We start from the raw sequence: 25538 nt of genomic DNA, 5'->3' as shown, positions 1-25538 counted from the left end.
TTTTCTTCTCTTGTGCTTCCCACTTAGAGAAGTTCCTTTAGCATTTGCTGTAGAGCTGGTTTGGTGGTGCTGAATTCTCTTAGCTTTTGCTTGTCTGTAAAGCTTTTGATTTCTCCATCGAATCTGAATGAGATCCTTGCTGGGTAGAGTAATCTTGGTTGTAAGTTCTTCCCTTTCATCACTTTAAGTATATCATGCCACTCCCTTCTGGCTTGTAGAATTTCTGCTGAGAAATCATCTGTTAACCTTATGGGAGTTCCCTTGTATGTTATTTGTCGTTTTTCCCTTGCTGTTTTCAATAATTTTTCTTTGTCTTTAATTTTTGCCGATTTAATTACTGTGTGTTTTGGCATGTTTCTCCTTGGGTTTATCCTGTATGGGACTGGTCGCGTTTCCTGGCTATTTTCTTTCCCATGTTAGGGAAGTTTTCGACTATAATCTCTTCAAATATTTTCTCTGGCCCTTTCTCTCTCTCTTCTCCTTCTGGGACCCTTATAATGCGAATGTTGTTGAGTTTAATGTTGTGCCAGAGGTCTCTTAGGCTGTCTTCATTTCTTCTCATTCTTTTTTCTTTATTCTGTTCCGCAGCAGTGAATTCCACCATTCTGTCTTCCAGGTCACTTATCCGATCTTCTGCCTCAGTTATTCTGCTATTGATTCCTTCTAGTGTAGTTTTCATTTCAGTTATTGTATTGTTCATCTCTGTTTGTTCTTAAATTCTTCTAAGTCTTTGTTAAACATTTCTTGCATCTTCTCGATCTTTGCCTCCATTCTTTTTCCGAGGTCCTGGATCATCTTCACTATCATTATTCTGAATTCTTTTTCTGGAAAGTTTCCTATCTCCACTTCATTTAGTTGTTTTTCTGGAGTTTTATCTTGTTCCTTCATCTGGTACATAGCCCTCTGCCTTTTCATCTTGTCTATCTTTCTGTGAATGTGGTTTTTGTTCCACAGGCTGCAGGATTGTAGTTCTTGCTTCTGCTTTCTGCCCTCTGGTGGATGAGACTGTCTAAGAGGCTTGTGTAAGTTTCCTGATGGGAGGGACTGGTGGTGGGTAGAGCTCACTGTTGCTCTGGTGAGCAGAGCTCAATAAAACTTTAATCTGCTTGACTGTTGATGGGTGGGGCTGGGTTCCCTCCCTGTTGGTTGTTTTGCCTGAGGCCACCCAACACTGGAGCCTACCTGGGCTCTTTGGTGGGGCTAATGACAGACTCTGGGAGGGCTCACGCCAAGTAGTACTCCCCAGAACCTCTGCTGCCAGTGTCCTTGTCCCCACAGTGAGGCAAAGCCCCCTCCCACGCCTCTGCAGGAAACCCTCCAACACTAGCAGGTAGGTCTGGTTCAGTCTCCCCTGGGGTCACTGCTCCTTCCCCTGGGTCCCAATGTGCACATTACTTTGTCTGTGCCCTCCAAGAGTGGAGTCTCTGTTTCCCCCAGTCCCATAAAAGTCCTGCAATCAATTCCCACTAGGCTTCAAAGTCTGATTCTCTAGGAATTCCTCCTCCCGTTGCCAGACTCCCAGGTTGGGAAGCTGGACGTGGGGCTCAGAACCTTCACTCCAGTGGGTGGACTTCTGTGGTATAAGTGTTCTCCAGTCTATGAGTCACCCACCCACCAGTTATGGGATTTGATTTTACTGTGATTGTGCCCCTCCTACCCTCTCACTGTGGCTTCTCCTTTGTCTTTGGATGTGGGGTATCATTTTTGGTGAGTTCCAGTGTCTTCCTAGGGTTTCTCAATCTTAGCACTATCATCATTTTGGGTGAGATAATTTTTCTTTGATGTGTGGGTTGGGGGGGTGTCCTGTGCACTGTAGGATATTTAGCAGCTTCCCTGGCCTCTACCCACTAGATGCCAGTTGCCAGCACCACCCCAAAATTGTGCAACCAAAAATGTCTCCAAACATTTTGAAAGGCCCCTGGTGGGGTGGGGGTGGGGGGAGTCAGCCCTAGTTAAGAACCACTGAGGTGGAAGATTTCTCTAGTGAGACCTGCTCCTTACCTGGAATCTGCAGCAAGCTCACTGTCCAACATAGCAGAGGCTGATGAAAAAAGTTGCCTGCCATTAATCCTACTCCTGCTGTGGAGCCCCATAAGGTGAGCTCAGCTGCTCAAAACAATGTAGGGAGGTGATCTGATTAAGGAAGTGAAAGGACTTCATAAACCTGAGCTCTGGCCTCTCTTCTGGTCCCACCCAGCCACAACCCTGCTTCAGGAGAAGTGAGCATTCTCTCTTCACAAGAGAAATGGGAGAGAAAAGTACAGTCATCCCTCAGTACCAGTAGGGGATTGCTTCCAGGACCCCCTGCAGATACCAAAATCAGCAGATGCTCAAGTCCCTTACATTTGGCCCTTCGTATCCTCAGACACAGAACCCATGAATACAGAGGGCTGACTGTACTTAAAGGCTACCAAGGCAGGTAGTAGAGGAGAGCACTAAGGAATGGATAGGCGGAAGGCAGCAGTGCCTTGAAATGAGAGAAGCATCCATAGCAGGGCGTGGATTGTACACTCCATTGGGATCCCTGCCCTGTTTGCTCTTCATTGTAGGACATGAGGTCCTCACTCACCACTCAGTTCAAATCCCCACCAGGGTCTCTCACAAAGAACAGCAGGAAAAAATCACAAGGTCAAAGAAGAATAGGGTTGGAGGAAGGAAAGAAAGGACCTCCTAGTCTGATATTGAGACTACAGCCTAGGTAAAGGGCAGCACCACTGAATTGAAAGCCCAGGATCCCCAAGCCCTACTGCTATCTTCTCACTGGGTAATCTTGGCTAAGACTTTTCTCCTCTAGGCCTCCAATGTCCTCATGTGTCTCACATGGGAATAACACACCCCACCCAATTACCACCACAGCTGTGATGACCCTAGGAGAGAACAGAAGGCAAACAAAAACAGCATTCATGTTCATTGCTTTTTATTGAAAGAAAAGAATCAGAAGACAAGAATGAAAAGAATAATAAGTAGAAGCAGAAGTATGCAAAGAAGAAAGAAAGAAAGGAAAAGAAGTATAGGGAGGAAAGGCAGATGGAAGTGGAGGGTGGAGAAGGCAGAGAGGTGAAGGATGATGGGTAGCCCGATCTCTTTGACATGGGCCTTCAGACAATGGGATATATCATGGGAATCTTCTTTAAAAACCAGAAGAAATTCAGGATAAAACTGAAGAACAGCAGGCAGTTGATATGGGTTGGCAATTCACTGGATAGACCATGGAAGGACTCCTGGAAAGCTGACTGCTCCATTGGTGGATGTTGCAGGTGTCCTACGTGAAGGCAATCGACATATGGATGTCTGTGTGCCTCCTCTTCGTGTTCGCTGCCCTGCTGGAGTACGCTGCTGTCAATTTTGTCTCCCGTCAGCATAAGGAATTCATGCGACTTCGAAGAAGGCAGAGGCTCCAACGCATGGTGAGTATAACTAGGGAGGGGCCCACTTCCTTTCTCCTTTGGACTTCTTCCTCCCTACTACTCCTCCCACAAACCAAGACTCGACCTAGGCTGCAAGGACTAGACAGGCAATCAGGATCCTGGATTCTAGTCCCAAGCTGGTCACAAATAAGCTAAGTACTTTAACAAACTCTTTGATTCCATTTCTTTTTCTGTCCAATGGGACATTAATTCCTGTAGGGCAGTCTAGCAGACTGATTAAGAGCATGGGCATAGTAAGCACTGAAAAAATGTGAGCCAATATTAGAACCTTGTCAAGTTAGTTAACATGAGATTGCTTTGAGAATAAGTAGTGGTTGCTCCTGATTCTCCTCCCACCCAGGAGGAAGGTGCCCCAAGTTGTCATATACTGTTTGGTGGTTAAGAATTCAGATCAGGCATTGTTGCCTTTCTAGAGGAGCATTGTAAAAGGGTCCCCATAACTAAACTGGAATTGAAAAACCACCACTTGCCTCTTCTGGCTGTTGGATTTCTTCACCTTGATCTTCACTGGGCACATCAGAGTTGTTGGGCATGAGCTGTTGTTCTCCCTCGCTCTTGTTTGTTAACCCCATTTCTTCTACAGTAGAGTGATCACCTGGGGAAATAGAGTAGGGATCTTGTCATCGTGACAACAGAGACAGTTCTTCCTCCCCACCATTACCCAGACCATAGGTGCTAGGTACGTTGCCATGACAACAGAGGTGCCTGGGCCACTCTCACAGAAGCCAGTGCCCAGTTATGAGCAAAGCTAAAAGCCTTTGCTGAGCTACATACTGGTCACTTAATCATCTCACTTAATCATCAGACACACAGAGCTCTGGCCTGTCTTGAGCTCTGACTCCTTGTTTTCTGCCTTATCTGGAGGCTCCTAAGCCAAGAGGCAGGCACATATGACCTCTTGCGGGAGAAGAAACAATGCTCTATCTAAGCCCACTGGCTCTAGCCTGTCGGGGCCACTCTAGCCCTAAGGTTCTTCTCTCTTCTTAACATCCCACCTCCCACTTCAGCTGTTCCTGGAGTACCGTTACCATATGTCTGCACTAAAATTATCCTCCGGGATTTCATGTTCCTTGCTAAGGTCCCTTTCTGCTGAGGGCAGGGCTCCTGCCTCATCTAGTGGTTTGTCGGAATTTATCAATTCTTGCCTGGCTTCAGTCCTTGAGTTGTGTCCTGGGAAACTCGCCCTCTAGTGGATTGATCCATAACTACATCTCCTTGAGTAGGACTGATTCTTCAAGAGACCTAAAAAAAGCCTTCGTAGCCGATGCTGAGACTTAGAAAAAATATATGGACTTGGCAGAAGGGCAAGAAAAGTAGATGCACCCTTTTCTAAGCTAACTGTCCCCACCTCCTTTTTAGCTGTGTCAAGCCTGCCTGCAGGTACCAAAATCTTATCTTTATAGGGGTTTTGATCTTGATGCCTTCTCAATGCCTACCTTGGGAAAGAAGAGCAGGCTGCCAACCAGTCCCAGAGTCCTTTTGCCAGATAGATTGCCTGTGTGTGTGTCCCAGCAACAGAAGACTGCTGCAGTTACTGTAGAGCTACTCCAGGTTGACACTAGTCCCGCCCCCTTCCCTGCACCTCTCCAACCTCCAACTACCCACGGCCTATCCCCTCCTGGTCATGTACAGGGTGATCCTGTACAGGGTCATGTACAGGGTGATCTCATAATGAAGTCTGTCATAACCAGTGCTCAATAACTGCAAAGTTATAACATCAGCCTGGGCCCTGCTTAGGCACCTGGATCCTGCCTCAAAGTGGACTGGGCTTATGATTAATATAAATAAAACCTGAAAACCAAAACTTGTGCCATTAGTCCTGTCCCTTTTTGAGATTCCTAAAGCCACTGTCATCCCAGAAGAAATGTAGCAGAATCCTAGAGGTCACTGAGCAGGCTGAAAAAGTTGATGCAGGGTTAATCCATTTCTAGAACCTCTCTCTGGGCCCTGCTGTTCCAGCTAGAGGAGCAGTTTTTAGTCTTGAGAGGAGCCCTCTTAAGGGAGAGAGAGAATCCATATGATTTTCAGGGATCCCTTAGTCAAGAGCAAGTTAGGAGTATTCTAGAAGCCAGCCAGCTATTCACCCAGCTCCAGACTTCATTCTCTTCTTCTCAAATCTCTCCTCAACTACCCATCTCCACAGCATGGTGATCTCCTTCCATGTCACGGTGTAAAAAAATATTGGCTTGGCCAAAAAGTTCGTTCGGGTTTTTGGGCAACCCAATAGCTCAATTTTTTTCCCCAGACAATTCCATTTTGTCTTCCCAGCTAGTCTAGAAACCCCACAGGGAAGAGTCTGTCTCTCCTTTTTTATAATCTCAACAGGCCCTGGCACCAGGTTCTGGACACAGCAGCCACAGAATCTACTCCACCAACCTTTGCAGGCTGATTGGCAAGGGCTCTCTTTCAAGATGGAGAGAGAAAAAGCCTTACCATTATCAACAGAATAACTTGAGAAATGGAAGAAATTTCAAACTACTGCCAAATCCTCTCAGGCGCTTGATCCCAGAACCCTGCTTGCCTCTTTCCATCCCCCAGGACCCTCCCCCATTCTCCAATTTCCTCTCTCACTTCAATATATATCACTCAATATCTATCCCTCCTTCCCATCTCCACACCTCATCTCCCACACCGTGCATTCCCACCCCAGCTTGGTTTTGGAATATCTTTCCTCTCTAGCTCCCCAGTCCTCCTCCCCTATAGATATCTGCCGCAGAAATGTTCTATTTCAACAGCCATGGAAGCCACAAAGTGGAGTTTAAGCCTCCATTGTCCCTCCCAAACACACACACACACACACACACACACACCTCAGAATTTGGCCTAAATAGGTAATACCCAAATCCAGGATCCCCACCCTTGAATTTTAGGCCACTCATGTTTGCTCCCCCAACTACAAGTGGTGCAACGTGTAAAAATTAAAAAGAGCCAAGGGTGACATTCTATTGGCCATATTTTCTCTCCTGTGTGAAATAGCTTTTTCCAGCCTTGGAATATTTCCCAATAATTCCCTTTAGATTTACTGTGATTGGAGAAAAGGGGAAATAATTAGATCTATAGAAACAGAAAGAGCAGTTGGATTCAACTTTCTCTTTCAGAGATTTTTGCAAACAAATATATTCCATGATTGTATCCTCTGGCTGGAGAGCTGAGAGGATCAGTATGAGCAGCAGGGAACAGGGAGTCTGAGGGACTCTGAACTGGAAAGCAAAAGGAAAAATCATTTTATTTACCCCCTCATTTTTCACTTATGTGGGAGATATTTTGTTTGCCTCTGGTTCTTCATCTATAAAATGGGTCTAGCACAACCCCTCTGGTAGAAACAGTGTGAAAATGAATTACAGAACACAGATGAGGTGAGCCAAGGCCTGTGGTGACAGGTTATGTAAAGAATTTTGAGGAGAGAACTGAGGCTGCCTCACCACAACAACTCAGGGTCAAAGCACCACCACAGGAGTGAATTGCCTCTGGCCTACACGTGTACAACTCTCTCCACAGAGACTGGCAAAATCGAGGATTGAATAGCAAGGCTCTCTGGTGGGCAAACTTAGAGAGACCCTTCCCTATGCCAAAGTGCCACTCTTTCTAAAGGCTGAAGGGCATCACACCCTGTGCAGTGGTGGGGCAAGGAGTAATTGCTTTTTCTGCCAAGTACTCTGTAGCTAAGATTCTCTTCTGAGTAGACTCTTCAGTCTGAGATCCTGAGAGGAGGCTGGCTTCATGAGAACAAAGCCATTCCCTGTCCTGTACTCTGAGGCATGTGGTTCATCAGTCCATTCATTCATTCAACTAATGTCTACTGGGTGTCTATTGGATGCCAGCTCTGTGCTAGGCACTGGGGACACAGCAGTGAGCAAGACCGATGCCCTTTCCCACGTCTGTACTATGAGCCCACAGGAAGCAGAGAAAGAGGTGGGATCTGTTGATAAATCTCTGACCTAAGCTTGTCTGCCTCTGATGCCCAGTGACAGGCTAGGCCTTCTAGTGCTGTCATAATCAAGGCTCACTGGGACCCACCACACCAACATCTCATCGATTAAACCACTTTTCAGTGGGTTACTATAGCTACAGAGATCTCATTATAAACACCCTATGATGTCCTTCTAACTGCATAGCATGTGTAAAATCTACTTTTATCTACATTTTATGTATATCTGTCACATCCATTCAACATACATGTGCCTTATTCTGTTTTAGTACTGAAAGCTCCTAGTCTCAGGAAGCCCTCAGCCCTGGACACACTGAGAAGATAGTTGGCACCATCCCACAAGGGGACATTTCACTTCAGGTTATTTCTTACATAGCTGAAACTTTTACTCCTGTAAACATCAGTACTTTACAAAATTATAACCATCTTTGAATGAAGTATTTCTAGGTTTTGGTATATACTTACCTGTCCTCTGTCTAATTTCCAGGCTGTGAACCACCACTTCTGATGGCGGTATGTCCTTTAGAAGTAGCCAACATTGGGCAGGTTTGGGTTATATAGAAACCAAGAGTAAATAGGCTCTGAGTGGGGCCCTGAAAGGCTCTTATATGAGTAAAGTTCTCTCTGTTGATCACTCAGGGGCTTTGGTTCTCTCTCTCTCTCTCTTTCTCTCACTCTCTCTCTCTCTCCTTTTCCCTCCTTCTCCCTCTCCATCTCTCTCTAGATCTCTATCTATCTTTGTGGCCTTACCTTCTGGCTCTCAGCTGTGTTATAGCTACTTAAGATTGTCAGCTGTCATTTATTAGACAAACTTTGTGTAGTCTGCTACATTGCTTAATGCTTATATAAAAATTTACCTCTTCAGTGTTAATGTGTTCATCAGAATGCATATATTGTACATGAATGGAATGTGTATTGGGTAATAAATGTTACCCTAGAAGCACACGTATCTGCAAGAGCATGATCAGCTTTACAATAATTCAGATAGCCCACTAGGTTATCTGAAACTTTTGGAATTTTCAGCTTTAAGTCAAGATAAACATTTTTTTAAGATACTATGTACAAGCAGAATTAATTTTGCAGCTTTTGGAAGTCATTAAAGTCAAGTTCCCAAGTCTAAATATCTCAGCTGTGCTTTCTAAAGGTTTCATTGTTCTGTTTATTCTGTTTATTACCAGTCAGAGATAACTTGACATTGAGATGTCCCTCTCGTGGTGAGGTGGCACTTCACTGGGTTTTAGATGGCTCTAAATGATGTTATGCATTTTAAAAAGGCCGCTCGGGGCTTATCTGCAAATGGAATCATAACATATACCGTCCATACCACGTATAGCTGCTTAACCTACATCTATCTCATGAGTAGTTTTGTGGCCATAAAAAAACATGCAGTGGGCCTGTGTACCCAGCCACCCTGTCTGCATAGCACCACCTGAGATATTTGTGTGGCCTGGTCTCTATTCCTCTGCCTTAGAGCTGTAACCTCAAATTCTGCCTTTTCTTCCATGTAATTCCAGGAGGAAGATATCACCCGAGAAAGTCGCCTTTATTTCCGTGGCTATGGCCTGGGCCACTGCCTGCAGGCAAGGGATGGAGGTCCAATGGAAGGTTCTGGCATTTATAGCCCCCAACCTCCAGCCCCTCTTCTAAGGGAAGGAGAAAACATGCGGAAACTCTACGTGGACCAGGCCAAGAGGATTGACACCATCTCCCGGGCTGTCTTCCCTTTCACTTTCCTCATCTTCAACATCTTCTACTGGGTTGTCTATAAAGTGCTACGGTCAGAAGATATCCACCAGGCACTGTGAATAGGAGCTAAAGAGTCCAGCTGTTGGCTTCCTGCTTCCTCCTGGGTGGGCTTCCCCATGCATTAGATTCCATCAAGGGCTTGAACAGTTCCTTCCTGATCTCCCACTCAGAACTTCAACAGCCAATCCCAAAGCTATGTGGGTCTACAATGCAGGGTGCCAATGGTGGCTTTACTTAGAAAGATGGCTTACCTACCCTAATTCAGATTTTCTCCATACTATCCCATTTCTCATGAGAGTAAGGTTTGGCCATGTTCTTGGGGCCAGGATGACCTTCTTCCCTGACTGGAGCTTCTATGTTTTTCAGGTCTCTGGTGGAGACTATTCAGACCATTGCTACTAGATTCTGGCATTTGTCATCTTAATCTGCACCAATCTTTGCCCTGCCACCTCCCACCCAGAGCCTGACCTTTACTGTGCCCTCTGTACCTTCTACCACAGGCTCAAATAGGGAGTCTTTCCCATCCACAAGTGCTGCCCTGTGTGACCTAGTCAGGTTTTCTTGACTGTGGGAGGAAGGCAAGGGGATAGATTCCCCATCTCTCAGCAAGGTTAGAACAGTCATCAGCTGCACTGGGGTAGGGCATTGCTATATGACCCAACAGAGAGGTCTTCAAGTTTCCTTGGAAGCTCAACACTGTCAGAATGAGGTCAGAAATCTTGGATTCTCAGAGAGATCACCCTTCCAGATCTACCTGAATTTCCTGGTCTCAGAAATATTTGTTTTATTCCCTAACTAACTAACATGGCAGCAGGGTGTGTTTGACTGCTATGGAGTGCAAAAAGAGAAAAATGCTTAGTCTTCAAGAAAGTTACTCAGCGATGCTAGAAACATTTAAGAAAAGTGATATCCAAAGCAGTAGGACCTAGGAGGAGTACAATACAGAAACTATCCTCAGGGAATCTTCTGTCAGCTGTGCTTTTATTTGTTTCTTCTTTTTCTCCAAAGTCTCTTTATTTCCCTGGACCCCTCATTTCCAATTTGCTCCTTTTAGTGAGCAAATAATAGTGCCATGTAACCTTGTCTGGGATAAAGTGGGCTTCAAGGTTCCTAAAGGAGGGAGGAACTAGGTATATAGAGGACCCCTATCCTGGACAAATATTGACTTGGCCAATCTCAGGATGGAGTTGTAGAAGTTAGAAAAACATAAGTTGGAGTTATTTCTTAATCCTTCTCTTGCTTCCTTTCTCCTTCTACAGTGAGGAGGGGAAGCAGTGAGTTGAAGCTACCAGAAATGTCAGAATAGAGGGGGTGCGAAGGGCTCATATCAGACCTGACATACCACAGGGACATGGGGAAGCATGGGCCTGGTACTCTGAGTCCTTTGAAATGACCCACTGTGAAAAACTGAAAAAGGGAAGATTAAAGTGCTGAGCTAAACAACTGGAAGACAGAAGTGATCAAATGATCTCTAACATCTTGACTTTTTCTCTGGACCTACAATAATTTACTATGTGAGTCTAATTCTCTCTCTCTCTCTCTCTCTCTCTCTCTCTTTCTCTCTCTCGTCTTCCTCCTTTCCCCTCCCTCCTTTACTCCCTTTCTCAAAACGGTGTTCAAAATGGAAAGTCAATAAATCCAATGACCAAAGCAAATCCTATAGTCAAACCAAGAGCTCAGCTTCTTTCCCCCTTTTTTCCTGTTGAGCTTGGCTGCTCTTTCCTGTTCACTGAGATACTCTTCTTGTCTCTTGGCTTTGAGGAGAGCATTCTGGGCTGATCAGGGTAGCTGGACCAGAAATTAACCTTATTGAAAATATTAATTATGACTCTGGTGGCCAAGGAGATTCAAAACTAAAGGACTGGCTAAAGAAAGGAGATTAAATTGAGAGGCCAGAGAATCCCTGTTTTCCCATTTCTGCCCAGGTAGTGCCAATCAATGAAAGGCCACAAGCAATACCCCTTTGAAAGGAGCAGAGAGTATCTCTTTGATACTCTCTATGGTGGGGCTGGGGTGTCAGGCTGCTGCAGCCCGAAGGCGGGGGTAGCGGGGGGGGGGTGGACTATGGAGATGAGCTTATTGCACAGAGCTCTACTTGTTATAGATCTTGTCCAGATGGGCCAACTGCACAAATCTGCCCTGTTGGAAGTCTCAAGAACAATGCTCTGGAGACAGCTACAGCACTGAGCAATAGAGCCTGCCCAACTGGGACTCAGCTCAGGGCATCAGCTGGTGCTGGGAGCCAAAGAAGCCAAAGTACCAGCCAACATAATAGCCCAAAGGAGTTCACAAAGCTACTCAGAAGCAATGCCAGGTGGAAGGTACTCTCCCTCCCCATCGGAGCTGGCAAGTGGAGAAGGGAGACACAGGGTGTCAGAATTCGGTGCAAATAGCTTCCATTTTCCTCACCCTTCCCACACAAGTTTGTGGGGGGGGGGATGCGGGTCTCACTAGAAGTGTCTGACACCTAGCAATCCATTCCAATCATGGAATTCTTGAACTTGGCCCCTTCTTACAGTGAGTTGGCAGGAGGCAATATAAGAGACTCATTTGGAGGTCATTTCCATCTACCATCATTCTGATAGTACTCACCGCTAGAGATCCACACTGCTTTCTCCCTGGATCACGTATGAAATGATTTTAAGTTTTAAAACAGCATATTTTCTAAAGGGGAAAAAATTTCTACATAAATAAAGTGTTTTGGTGTTTTCATTAATTCTTAATATTTAATGTCAATTAAATATTTTATACATATGTTTTTCCAGAGAAAGGGCTTTATTTCTTCAGTTGTTGTTGAGGCTATCAGCGCCTTCATCTTCTCTTCAGTTTGCTCTGCTCTTTGGAGAGCCAGTGGTCTGTCTTCTTTTTTCCTCTCAATCCACTAGCAGGGCCACTTGCTCTCCCAAATTTCACAGTCATACTTTTTTAATTTTTTATGTTGAGGAAAGGTAGTGAATAAAATTTATTCCTTTTACTTTCTCCCATAAGCCTCTTTCCCCACCTGTCACCAAAGAATCGACACTCTTCTAGCTGAAATGTTGACTGTTAACATTATTTTTCCTTTTCACTGAGCCATGCAAATATCCCAACTTAGTCCAGAACATATCACCTCCTAGGAACCTTTATATGTGTCCCCACTTGCCTCTCTCCATTCTCAGTTTACTATTATCAATGTTATAATTATTATTAATATCTTGTCATTTCAGGCTGTCAAAATCTTAAATTCAAATTCACTATGTTGGGATTAAAGATCTTCCTAGGCTGCTTTGCTGGTGAAAAACAAATCAGCCAAACATGGGAACCACCAAGGGGTTAGGAACCCAGCTAGTATTATCCCTTGCTCAATGGAAGAAATGTAGAACAAGCTCTTTGAGGGCAGGGAATGCATCTTACACAACTTTCTAACCCACACAGATCCTGGTACATAGCAATGCTCAGTATGTGTATGTAGAATGAAAGCATGACTTTTCATATGACCTATTATATACCACATTTCTATTCATTTGCTTTCCATTAACCTGTTGACCACAGAAAAATAGACTTGGAAGGGAACTTATAAAATCAAATAAAATTTACACACACCTGTGCATGCACACACACATAACCAAGCTGGTCCTTGGGTATAACAGAACCGAAGTTCAGAAGACATCAAAACCTGGTAAATTGCATTACTGAATAAAGAATGATAACAATCTGAATAAACATTAATAATATTCTAAATAGGAAGACCAGTATCAAGCTATATTTCAAAGTCAATCACCAAATGAAAACTCTGGTAGTGACAAGAGAGTCCAGGAGCAAGGATTCTGGCAGTACAACCATCTGCCTCTCCCTGCTCCATATGCTGTCCCACCAGAGAGCCAGTCATCCCTAAAGGGATAGCAATTAGGCTGTTCTTTCTCACCTCACATTCCTTGCTTCATTATACTTCACATCTAGGATAGTGTTTATTTACAGTCTACAAACTTGGACTGGTGGCATCAGAACAACTTGTTATCAAATCTTAGGCCAGGAGGAGGAAGGACATCTGAGCCAGGGGCTTTCTTGCTCACAGAGCATTCTCTTCATGGAAGAACAAAGTACTACTGCTGTCATAAAGCCACCTGAAAAAGTCACATGAGAACTCAGCTATTGCTGCCCCACCTGAGTAGCTCTGTTTTTCACAGTCTCTCCTTTCACCATGATGCTTTCTACAAATGCCCTGGCTGCATTATACCGTGTACATTACCAAGGAAGTACATGCTCTCGCTCTCAGCTCCCTGGAATAAGGGCAAGTTTTACTATTACTTAAGTTCAGGGAACATTTTGCCTTACAGAGCTGGATCTAGAAAAATGTGCACATATTGTCTATTTTAATAGCTACCATTCATGACAGTGTAGTGATTAAGAGCGTGGCTTTGGTACCAGACAGAGCCTGGGCTTACATTACAACTCACTAGATATGGGTTCTTGGACAAATGGCTTCATCTCCTTCAGCATCAGTTTCCTCCTCTAAGGGGTCATTTGAAGGCTCTGAAAGATCCAGCACACAACTATGTGGCCTTGAATAAATCATTGAACATTTCTCTGATTCAATTTTCACATCTGTTCAATGAAGGCGATAACAGTACCTACCTCATAGGGTTGTTGTGGGAATTATATGTGTTAATGTAGATAAAGTGCTTAACTCAGTGCCTGGCACGTAGTAACTGCTCAGCGAAGATTAGCTATTATATGACCAGACCAATCATCGTACTCTGTCAGACTTTTAGCACATGGACCTGGTTGGAACTTCAGATTGCCATTTTGTGTATCTCATCTTGCTGAGTCCACACTCACAAAAAAGGTCAAGTGAAAATCACCTCTCTTTTATATTTTCAGTCTCTCTGCTGTGACTGGGTTCTTCCTGCTGGCATATAACATGCTTATAAACTATGTAACCATGGCAAGTGGCTGAATCTCTCTGAACCTCAGCTTTTTCAGAGAGAGAGAAGGAGAAGAAGAAGGAGGAGGAGGAGGAAGAGGAGAAGGAAGAGGAGAAGGAGGAGAGGGGGAGAGGGAGGAACAAAAGGGGAGGAGAGGGGAGAGAGGGAAAGTCTCTCCCATTCAAAATAAAAAATAAAAGTAAAAACTACCCTCTATTTGACCCTGAAGTTCTCTCTACCTATTGATTTATTGCCCTCCTTCCATTCATCATCACGTTTCTTAAAGGGATGTCCTTATTAGACATTTACACACCTCACAGCTACCATTTATTCCTTAACACACTGCAGTCTATCCTCTGCCTTCTTCCCCCTCATTCCATCTCATGTTCCTCACACTGCCTTCCTATTTGCTGTGTATTAGGTCAATATTTTTCTGTCCTAATCTTTCATAACTTCCTGTAACATCTGTCAGAGCTGTCACACCTTCTTTGAAATTTTCTTCTCCCTTGGATTTAATTCTCCAGTTTCCTCTCTCAGCCCTCTGGTCATTGCTTCTTGCTGTTCTCATACTCCAGTATTTCATCTTTGGCTGTTTGCACGCCTACTGCTTGGCTGTTCTCAACTATTTCCATGGCTGTGGTAACCTGTATGCTGATGATTCTCAAATTTCTACCTTCAGTTCCGAATCTCCAAAGCTCTAGTCCTATTTTCCAATTCTCTGTTGAACATTCCGACCTGGGTGCCCACAAGGACCTCAAGCTCAACATGTCAAGAGCCAAGCAGCTCACAATCTCCTTCAAACTTCCTCCTCCATTCTTCCCAATCTTCGTGAGTGGCACTTCCACCTACCCAGTCACCTAAGCCAGAAACCTGGGAGTCAGCCTTGACAACTCCTTCTTCTACGACCCTCAGATTAAATCAATCACCAAGTCCTGTTGGGTCTACCTTTCAAATATTTCTGAAATCTGTCCCTCCTTTTCTATCCTCCCGGATCTCATTTTGGCTCAGCTTTTGATTACAGTATGATTTCCTATCCTCCACACTAGTGCCAATTTGACCTTTCTAAAACAGAAATCTTTGGGAAACTCTTCCTTGCTTTTCATCCTTCAATAGCTCCCTATTATCTTCAGGAAAGAGGCCACATTCCTTAAACTGACCTCCAAGAGATTTTCTGCTCTGGCCCCGGCCAGCGCCTCCAGCCTCTTCTCTCGTCACTCCCTCACCCCCCTAAATGCAAGCTGCATTTGACCAAGCTGATCCACCCACAGATCCCTGAACCCAATGACTCATCCTGTCTAATGCTCTGTGCCTTTGCACATGCTGTTTCCATGTCTCTAAATGCCCTCCTCTGACCTCTTCCACCTGAGGTACCCCTACTCATCCATCAAGACTCTAACCAGATATCACATTTTCACTCAAACTCTGGTGAAAACCCCAACATCCAGACAGATTTGGGTTATCCAATAATGCCTTGTACATAGCTCTATATTTGTACTTGAGAGATTATATAGAGTTTCTTTTTTTCTGTTTCCCTCACACACAAATATGAGTTTTAAGTAAAGAATTATAATGTATTTATCTTTCAGTTCCTCATACCAAGCTCACAGCATGAAATGAATTAGTTTTTGCTAGCTAATTTTTTAAGTAGTGAGCACTTAATTTTTTTTTTTTTTTTGCGATACGTGGGCCTCTCGCTGTTGTGGCCTCTCCCGTTGCGGAGCACAGGCTCCGGCTGCGCAGGCTCAGCGGCCATGGCTCACTGGCCTAGCCGCTCCATGGCATGTGGGATCTTCCCGGACCGGGCACGAACCCATGTCCCCTGCAACGGCTGGCAGACTCTCAACCACTGCACCACCAGGGAAGCCCTTAAATTTTTTAAATTAAAAACATTAAAAATTTTTTTCAACCACTCAATTGCAGCATTAGTTCTCACCAACTATACTTACTTTGCAAGGGTTGTGTCATGAGGGACTATACTATCAAGGTAAAAAGCATCCTTGTAATCTTTTCCTTTTCAAAGCACGTAAGTGGCATGTCATCCTCAGAGCAAACCTTTTAGGTAAAATAACTTTAAGTGGCATGTCATCCTCAGAGCAAACCTTTTAGGTAAAATAACTGTATTCATGCAAGAGATGAGGAAATGAGGCTCAAAGATACCAAGCGACTTACCCAAGTCTCTCAACGAGTTAGTGACAGAGCCAAAACCCTATTTCTCAGTTTTCCTATTTCTCAGTTTAATGTCTTATTTACTGGGCCAGAAATTTTTAAAGTCAGCTTCAAGGAGTCCTAGGTAACCACTTCCTCTCCTCCCCTCACATACACACTATTTGCACATTCAGTCAGAGTAACTCTACTTTCAGCTGATATACCTACTTCACCATAATACTTCATTTGGGGTAGGAGTGGGGGGAGGAAGAGAGAGTTTACTGCTGCTTTTATAATTTTTGGGGAAAAAACTGCATTATCTAAATACAAATTTCAGAGGTAATCCATTTAACAGGTCAATGGGTGTTAGAACTGTATTATTTGGATACTAGTATAGAAAGACCTTGTGTTTTAAAAATAAGCCAAAATGAAGGGCAGTCATGACAAAGGAATCTAACATTTGGGCATCTTTCTGACTCTAAGCTCCTCCTCAAATTATCAACTTACAGAAGTCCTGAATTCTTATCAGCCTCTCTCCCCTTAAACTTACTAACAATGCCTTGTTGACTGATCTGTCTTATCAGTCCTCAATTTAACACTAATCGTTAACTACTTCAGGCAGTGAGAATCATTGTTATAAAGACAGCCTTGACTATCAGGAGGGCAAGAATGCTTGGGAACTTTGGTCACAGCAGCACATTTGCTATCTTGACTGCATTTACCACTATTCCCACACAGAGAAACAAACAATTGGCTCTTTTAGAAAACTAATCTCTCATGGGATTTCCCATAAGGCAACTGGGTCAATGGATCACAATGTCTTAGAATTCTAGATGCTGGCACAATAGAGCTGGAAGGGCCTTCCCAGATCATTTTGTCTTGTCTGCTCATCAGACAACATGGGGACACTGAGGGCCTGATAGGATAAAGTCCAGGCCCTAAGTGTAACTCCTTTTTTTTTTTTTCAAATTAGTTGAAGCTGTTAAGGGAAAGGATGGAATAGAAAGTGAGGGACCAAAGTATGTCATAATTTATTAGCTCCAGAGACTCATTTCTGAGACTGCTGTGACAAGTTGACTACAGCAGATTCAAGGCCAAATGGAATCTGTAGCTGAGGAAACTGTCCCTGTGATACCATTCAGTCCCCAACCTCTGCCATGTTAATCAATTTGCTGATACCCACATTAGATGTCCAAAGTCCCCATAGAAAGAGGATAGCACAAATCTTTCCAACACTTAGGATGGTACAGGTGTAAAATGGTGATGCCAAGCTCCAAATTCTACAAACTCAGGGTATCCTCGTCCAGGGTTCTTTTGTGAATTTATTTGTGAAGGCCTTAGTCTTACACTTCTTTTACCCTCTCCCTAATGGAAACATACCTATTATCGCCCATTTGATTAGCCTAAGCTTCAAGCTGTCCTTTAATGAAGGAAATAATGTGACTCTTCACTAATAATACATCATTATCCTTCTTTGAAAAGTACTCCATTGATTTTGGAGTTAACCTTTCCTGTCCCATCTCTTAGAATTTCAAATTTCAGGTGTACGAACCCTATTCACATAAGGCCACCTAACAGAGTAGAGTAATGAGTCATGGAAATTAATCTCATTCATGTCTATCTGCTACTTATATATTCCTCTCTCTCTGATATCCTGGTGGTGGATTCATTTTCAGGGTAAAGGATTCAAGGGAGAGAGAAAGGGTAAAAACTAATGAATATATCTTCAAAACTTCACTGGCACTATGTTTGATGGTATCCCTCAACCAAGAGATAACCAGTTATGGCCTCCCTGGTGGCGCAGTGGTTGAGAGTCCGCCTGCCGATGCAGGGGATACGGGTTCGTGCCCCGGTCTGGGAGGATCCCATATGCCGCGGAGCGGCTGGGCCCGTGAGCCATGGCCGCTGGGCCTGTGCATCCGGAGCCTGTGCTCCGCAACGGGAGAGGCCACAACAGTGAGAGGCCCGCATACCGCAAAAAGATAAAAAAAAAAAAAAAAAAGAGATAACCAGTTAGGACTGTATCTACAAAACAGTATCCACTGCTTCCCTTTACTCTCCCTTAGGGTGGGGTCAGGGGCAGGAGTGCACTGCCTCTCTGACATCCCCATTTGTTATGTTCCTAACCACCTGGGAACCAAATCTAAGATGAAAAGGAACCATTCCCTGGCACTAACCTCTACCCCAGGGTGAAGGTGGGTGCTTTATGATGATCTTTGGAAGGTTTCTTGGAGCCACAATTTTTTTTTTTTTTTTTTTTTTTGCTGTACGCAGGCCTCTCACTGTCGTGGCCTCTCCCATTGCGGAGCACAGGATCCGGACTCGCAGGCCCAGCGGCCATGGCTCACGGGCCCAGCCGCTCCGCGGCATGTGGGATCCTCCCGGACCGGGGCACGAACCCGTGTCCCCCACATCGGCAGGCGAACTCTCAACCACTGCACCACCAGGGAAGCCCGGAGCCACATTTTTGTTTCAGCTCACTTCAGGGGGCAGGCCAGCTCCTCAATTTTTATTGGGAAATCTAATTGCTTTTCCCGTGATTCCTTGAGTTCCTTCACTCTGTTTCACTCAAGGGGTGTACACTGGAGGTGCGTTTGCCTTATTAGGTACAACCTCATAAGGTTAAAGAATGGCTACTGCCTGACTGCCCTTCCAGACATTCTTCACACTGCTACTTAGCCTCCTCCTGGAAGGGTGAAAACCTAGTGTGGATTGGCATCCATTCTTTGTGTCTCACTGAGTCCCCAGTTTCGCAGAGGACCAACGCCTGAGATTCAGCTCCTTTGCAGGCTCTTAGTGCCCTAAAAAATCTCCCAAATTGAGCCCAGGTAAGGCAAAGTTCTTCACTCAGCAATTTGAAGGTATCAATTGAGTGATCAGTATGAGAGGTTCACTCAACTGTGAACCCCATTAAGGTAGGAATAAGACCTTCTTCATCTGTAGCTAAAAGCACAGTGTTTGAAACAACCGAGATGGGCAATAAATCCCAGCCCAATGAACAATTGCACCTGTGAAAGTAAGTGCATTTGGCCCTACTGCTAAATTTCTCTGGTTGGAAGGACCAATGAGTAAGTTTTCTTGTGTTTTTGGAGGCGGGAGTGGTGTAGGGGAGCAGGTAAGGAGGGAATATGAGTCCACAAGATAATTGGGAGGATAGGGTTCAGGGTAAGCTGAGGTTGGAGTTCTCTGGGTATTGTTAGTTTGAACTGGCTTTTTATTTGTTTTGTTTTCTTCCAAAGTCAGTGTTGGACTTCCCTGGTGGTCCAGTGTTAAGACTCCATGCTCCCAACGCAGGGGGCACAGGTTCAATCCCTGGTTGGGGAACTAAGACCCTGCATGCTGCATGGCACGGCCTTAAAAAAAAAAGTCAGTGTTGTCTAATGATTTCTTCATCCCATAATCAAAAGCACTGAAAGTTTTTTTAAACTTTGCCCATAGATGTGAGAACAATCTCTTCGGCTGGCTTTCATCTATGAATATTGCCTCATCCCCCTTGGATTCATTCATAGATTTTTGTGGAGCACGCACCACAGTATGCCAGGCACTGTACTAACTACAAGGGCAACACAGTGAAGAAGAAACATAGCCCCTGCCCTCAGAGGGCTTATATTCTGGTGGAGGAGACAAACTGTAGTAAGTTAGTGGAGAATAGTAAAAGGGAAAAAGTATTATGAAAATATATGAGGGAGAATTGACCTGATTATGGTAGAAGCTGGGGGAAGAGGTGTCATGGAATGCTTCCCTGAGACAGGGACATTTAAGATATGACCTGAGGGGAAAGTGAGAGGGAGGGAAGCAGGAAGGACATAAAAGGAGGGAAAAGAGAACAAAGGGAGTTTTTAAAAGGAAAAAAATGAAACAGATTTGCATTTTGCCAAGAACATTCTGAGTCACAGTGTGGGAAACAAATTGTAGGGAGACAAAAGTAGGACATTACATGAAGATGGCGATGGAAAAAGGGGAATGTAGTAGGTCCAAGGGGCACATAAAGCAAGGGCACTTCACCTGGTCCTGGAGGTCAAAGAAGGCCTCTGTGAAGAAGTGACATTTCACGTGAGACTTGAAGGCTGGGTTAGGCATGGTGAGGAGCCGGAGGGGGTGAGCAGTTGAAGAGAATCTCCATCACAGTAATCTGCTTTAGCCAAAGCAGTCCTCCTTTCTGCTAATGCTTTGGTCTCAACCTGGAATGCCAAGTGCCTTTTCTTTCTAGTCAAATCATGTCTATCTTTCTAGGCCCTCTCAAATCCCACCTTTTCTGATCACACCCAAATATGGCTTCTCTTGCTTCTAAACTCCTATTCCATGTTTGTCACTTAGCGTTTAAAGATACACTATTTAGTGTTATTTAACTTTACACATAACCACAAACTCTGTAAGCTCCTTAAACTTATGAACTGTCTTCGATTACTCTGGCATCACCCAGGGTACCTACCTCAGTGATGAGCACATAAGGTACTCACTGAATGAATGAATGAGTGAATGAGGCACTAGAGCCCCTGCAGGCCTCCTTTTGTAATTCACTATTATCTGTGAAGCTGACAAGGAAAAGGTTTTCTTTCCCGACAAGATTTCGGCTACTTGCATCCAAAGACCTAAGATTCGAAATCAACAGCTCCTTCCCACTGGTCACTGCTTCTCACCCCGCTTCCAATCCTGCCCCCTCTCCCACCACCATCTTCTATTGTTTCTTCTGTCTTCTGGTTGTCAGCCAGGATGAGAAAATGGTCTAGCTGTCCTCAGAGACTTACACCAGCCTGGACTGCTCTGCAGTGCCATGAAGGGCCAGGACTTTTGTTTACAGCTGGGACCATGGTGAGGCGGTGAGCACAGCTGACAGCCCCACGCTGGAGCAAACATCAATCTTCTTCTGTCCTCACAGCCAAGTTTCACAGACCAGCTCTATTGAAAACTGGCTGCACCCGCCTGGGTCTCACTGATATCCCACCCACAACTCTGGCCTGGGAGCTGCTGGGTGAATCTTGGCTTTGTACCTTTTAGGCACTGCCCTTGCTCTCTTCTCTGGCCCCAGCCTCTAATCATGCTACCTCAACTTTAGGGCTTTGAAAGAACTTGTCCTCCTAGGTCCCCACACTCCAAACAGTGCCCCATCTCTCCAACCACATCTTCTGACTCCCACCAGTGTACCAACACCCTCGTTTGCTCAGTCGAAGTAAAACCACAACAACCAACAAAGAACCAAACCACCCAGTTTTCAAAGTGTACTTTTATTGAGCCTGCCTTCCCATGCTGAGCAGACAAGGTTCCAGGCCCTTGGACGCTCGCGTGCGTATGTAATCTTTGCCTTCAGATGGCTTTCCCAGTTGTTTTAAAACCTGCAAATCAGATGGGGCCTGGAGCCTTCAAAGACTAGCCTTTGAGGGCCTCCCTGGTGGCGCAGTGGTTGAGAGTCCGCCTGCCGATGCAGGGGATACGGGTTCGTGCCCCGGTCTGGGAGGATCCCATATGCCGCGGAGCGGCTGGGCCCGTGAGCCATGGCCGCTGAGCCTGTGCGTCCGGAGCCTGTGCTCCGCAACGGGAGAGGCCACAACAGTGAGAGGCCCGCGTACAGCAAAAAAAAAAAAAAAAAAAAAAAAAAAAAAAAAAAAAGACTAGCCTTTGAGACCCAAGTGAGGACCTCTTTGCCACATACTCTGCTCCCTGGTCTCCTCCTTCCCTAGCATCTTTGCCCTCTCCAGCACTCACCTGGGGTGAGAATGAAGCCCCTTCTCTTGCCCCCAGGTTCTCTTTGCCTGTGTTTCTCTGCCTACTGGCTAACAGTTTTCACCAATTAGCTGAAGCCTGTTTCCTGGTTTTCACCCTCTCCCCACTCCCAAAGGCCCGAGGGAGATGATTCACTTCTCTCACTTGCAGTAGCTCATTATAGCAACACTTCCTCAGGGATCCGGTAGAGAGGGACTGCAGACTGGAGGAGTCTCCCCTTCTAGGAGACCTTCTCAGGATTTCCAGCACAGAGGCTTTTTCAATCTAAAATCCCCCCCCATATTTTTACATGGTACCTTCCTACTAAATGTTATCACCCAAGCCCTTGGTTAATAGAAGAGAATCCCATGTGTGTTCTCCTTCCCAGGACTGATGAAGCACTTTTAATTTTACTTTTTTTTTGTCTTTTTAAACTGTTTTATTATGGAAACCTTCAAAAAACACACAAAAGTAGGAAGACTAGTATAATGAACCCCCATGTGCCCATCATTACACTTCAACAATTTAAAGACACAGCACTTTAAGTGCTACTGGTTTGTCCTCTTTAATACGACAGCTGAAATTTTCAAAAGGCATAGCTTTTATCATTCCCAGTAAAATGAGGACTGTGAGTGCAGGTTATAAGCACGAACATAGTTATCTCTGAAAAAGGGCTCAAGGCATCCTCTTGGAGGCAATGCTCAGATTGTAGGAGTCAGTATACACTGGGGGAAATCAATTCTCATCTCTGTTGGTTGATGCGTACTATGGATGAGTTGACATGATGATTCCAAGTGAGGTGTGTGGTTCACAAAGCCACACATTTTGGTGAATTGCATGCTAAACTACTGACTCAGGAAGGGGAAACCAAGGGATTGTGTGCAAGTCTGGCATCCCAAGGCCACTCAAGGACTACATTGATTAGATTCAGGTTCTCAGTCATTTGAAGTAATATCTTTCTGCCACATGGATGGGTCAGTTGGAGCAGGGCAGGGGTTGATTACAGAAGAGGAGAGGAGCTAGAAGAGAACAGATACCCCTAAAAGGATAAAACTTTCCCATGACTAGTTCCATTGTTGGCCCTGTCTGTCATGGGATAGCAAACTAGACTGATCCAGACTAATTTGCTGAACTGGTTTTATGAAATCCCTATAGAACAAGGCAGGTACAAATAGATAGAAAAAAACATCGTTATTAAAGAAATACCATTTTGCTTAGCCTTGAAATATTAGGTTTTTTAAAAACTTTTAAATTAACCAAGCATTCTTTTAAAAATCATCCAATAAACTAGTCAGAACCAAATGAAAAAATATCAAATTAACCTTAGAATGGAGCAATTTCATCTACTACCCAGAAGCCATGGGAAGACACTGCTGTCCCTCTCCACCCTCCAGAAGACACTGACCACTACCTTCCAGACCTAACCATGAGGTAAGACAAGCAAGGCCAGCAGATACTGTTGGGCGGGGCAGGCTGTACCCTGCACAAGGGTACCCAACTGAGAGGGAACAAGTGGAGGCTGAAATTCATTCTTCAACTGCCCTGGTAGAGCTCCAATATCCCTGAGAAAGAAAACATTTTTCTCATTGTTCCACTAGAGTGGACACTTCTCTGCAATTTGTCTGCCCCCAGGTGGCACATGTTTCTAATTAGCACAAAGGCATCATATGAGCAAATGGTGGCCTTGAAAATTAACTTAGAGATCTTAGAGCCATCAGGTGTTCTGTGAAGGCTGTGACCATAAATAGCCTGTTTGGTCTTGGGCCTTGAAACCAAACATTGACCAAAGCTATATTTCCCTTCCAGTTGACACAGAATGTGAAGACACTGATTCAGCTGTAAAATCAAAGGGAAGAAGAGTAACTCACATTTTCTGAGGATCTAATAAGAGTCAGGAATCTGCTGAAGCTTCATCCCACTAGTAAGTGGAAGGGGCAGGAGAGTATTCACCTTTGAGAGGGTTCCATGGCATAATGGGAAAAAACATGGGCTCTGAAGTCACAGAGAAGTCTGAATCTTTGGTCTGCTGTTTACTAGTTGGCAACTTGAGTAAATATTTAACTTCTCCAGGCTTCAGTGAGGAGTCACTAAGACAACTGATGTAAAGAGCTGAGCATAGTGTTGCCTGGCACATAGGAGACATTCAGTTCCTATGTCTTTTTCTGCTGCTACCCTGACTCCAAATTTAATTCACATTATTCACACCCGTGGCCTTAGAACCTCACTCAGTAGAGCATAAGGACAGGTCTACCAGACAGAATATTGGAGGGAGAGTCAGGAGACGTGAGTCCCAATGCCAGATATATCCCCCGTTATATAGTATATTGGGTAAGTTACTCCCCTCTCTGGACCCCATCAATAAAACAGGAGAATATACCTAGCTCTGATGCTGAAAGGCAAGAGCAGAGAAAATTACTTTTCTTGGGTACCTGCCATGAAATATACACTAAGCTAGGCCCTTTTACATACCTTATATACACTAAATCAGCACTGTCCCATAAAACTTTCTGATGGTGGGAATGTTCTATATTTGTTGATATCTAATTTGGTACTAACACTAGCCATAAATAGCTACTGAGCCCTTGAAATGCGGTTAGTGCAACTGAGGAACTAAATTTTTAATTTTACTTAAATTTAACTAAATCAAATTTAAATACCTATGTGTCTAGTGGTTACTGTGTTGGATACTGCAGCTCTAAGATTATGAAGCAGGAATATTTGTTCCCATTTACTATATGTTGAAACTGAGGCTCAGAAAAATTAAAGAACTTGCTGAAAGTCACATAAAATAATAAATAACTAAATCAGATTCAAAACAAGGAGTAGAAAGTTTAGCAGGGTAGTACTGTCAGATACACCAGGAATTACCTAGGCTCTACTACTTAAAAGTTACATAACCAAAGAGAAATAATTATAGTCTCTAGAACTCAGGTTCAACATCTATAAAATAAGGATAATTATCACCTAATTTGTAGGCTTATTGTTGAGATTAATGGGTTAGAGCTGTATAGAGTGTCACTTTCAACAACTGTCTTTCCTCACCATCCTTTTTCCTCCCCCACACATAGAAGAGGATTAGACATAAACTAAAAAAGATAACTGTAGGGTAGAGAGCACTTGGGATATATAAAAGCAAGAAAGGAAACACTTATGAGCTTTCATGTGATACTTTATTATAGAATGGATATGAGGGAATGTATGAAATCATCAAAATACTTCCATTTATTTGGTTTGCTTCCCTGCCCTCTTCTTGATGCTCTAGTCAACGTTAGCCAAGGCAGGGAACAAGGTGTCGGTGATGCATTTTGAGGCCCAGAAAGACAAGCTACTGTGGCTGAACAACATAGTGCTGTCAAAGGCTTGGGCTCGAAGGACAGGTAAAGTTCAATTCTGGTTCCCAAACTTTTGTATGCACTGAGAAAATAATAGGCACCTCTTCACAATAGTTTTTAATCTATAAAACAGGACAGATAACACGCAGGGTGTCTCAATAAAACATATACAGCATTTATTATTTTGCTTTATATTCTGTAGTACCCTCTAGTGGAGTGTACAAAAATAAGCATTGTATTTCTGCCCTCCAAAGCAGTGCTTTTAACTTCAGTGTACATTGGGATCACCAGAACAGTTTGTTATAACAGATAGCCAAACCCTACCTACTCCTAGAATTTCTGATTAATTAGGTTG

The 25538-nt window shown here is 44.2% G+C and overlaps 1 protein-coding gene across 2 annotated transcripts in view; it reads left to right on the top strand.

Moving 5' to 3' along the window:
* LOC309796453 (glycine receptor subunit alpha-4) overlaps window positions 1-11296 on the top strand; it is a gene marked incomplete at both ends in the record, with an annotated part of 30938 nt that extends 19642 nt beyond the window's left edge. The window contains 2 exons of one of the 2 annotated variants that reach the window (XM_082609576.1): window positions 3258-3407; window positions 11207-11296. In XM_082609576.1, the coding sequence (XP_082465702.1) occupies window positions 3258-3407; window positions 11207-11296 (240 nt within the window). Of the gene's footprint in view, window positions 1-3257; window positions 3408-8870; window positions 9162-11206 lie in introns of those variants that run through there. The other variant, XM_082609577.1, reaches the window with a different exon arrangement.
* Window positions 11297-25538: the final 14242 nt, after the last annotated feature.

This window comes from Mesoplodon mirus (genome assembly GCF_964341445.2).
Source record: "Mesoplodon mirus genome assembly, chromosome: X".
NCBI classification, from domain to species: Eukaryota; Metazoa; Chordata; class Mammalia; order Artiodactyla; family Ziphiidae; genus Mesoplodon; species Mesoplodon mirus.
Note: the sequence above shows the minus strand (reverse complement) of the source record. Positions and strands in the feature narration are given on the sequence as shown.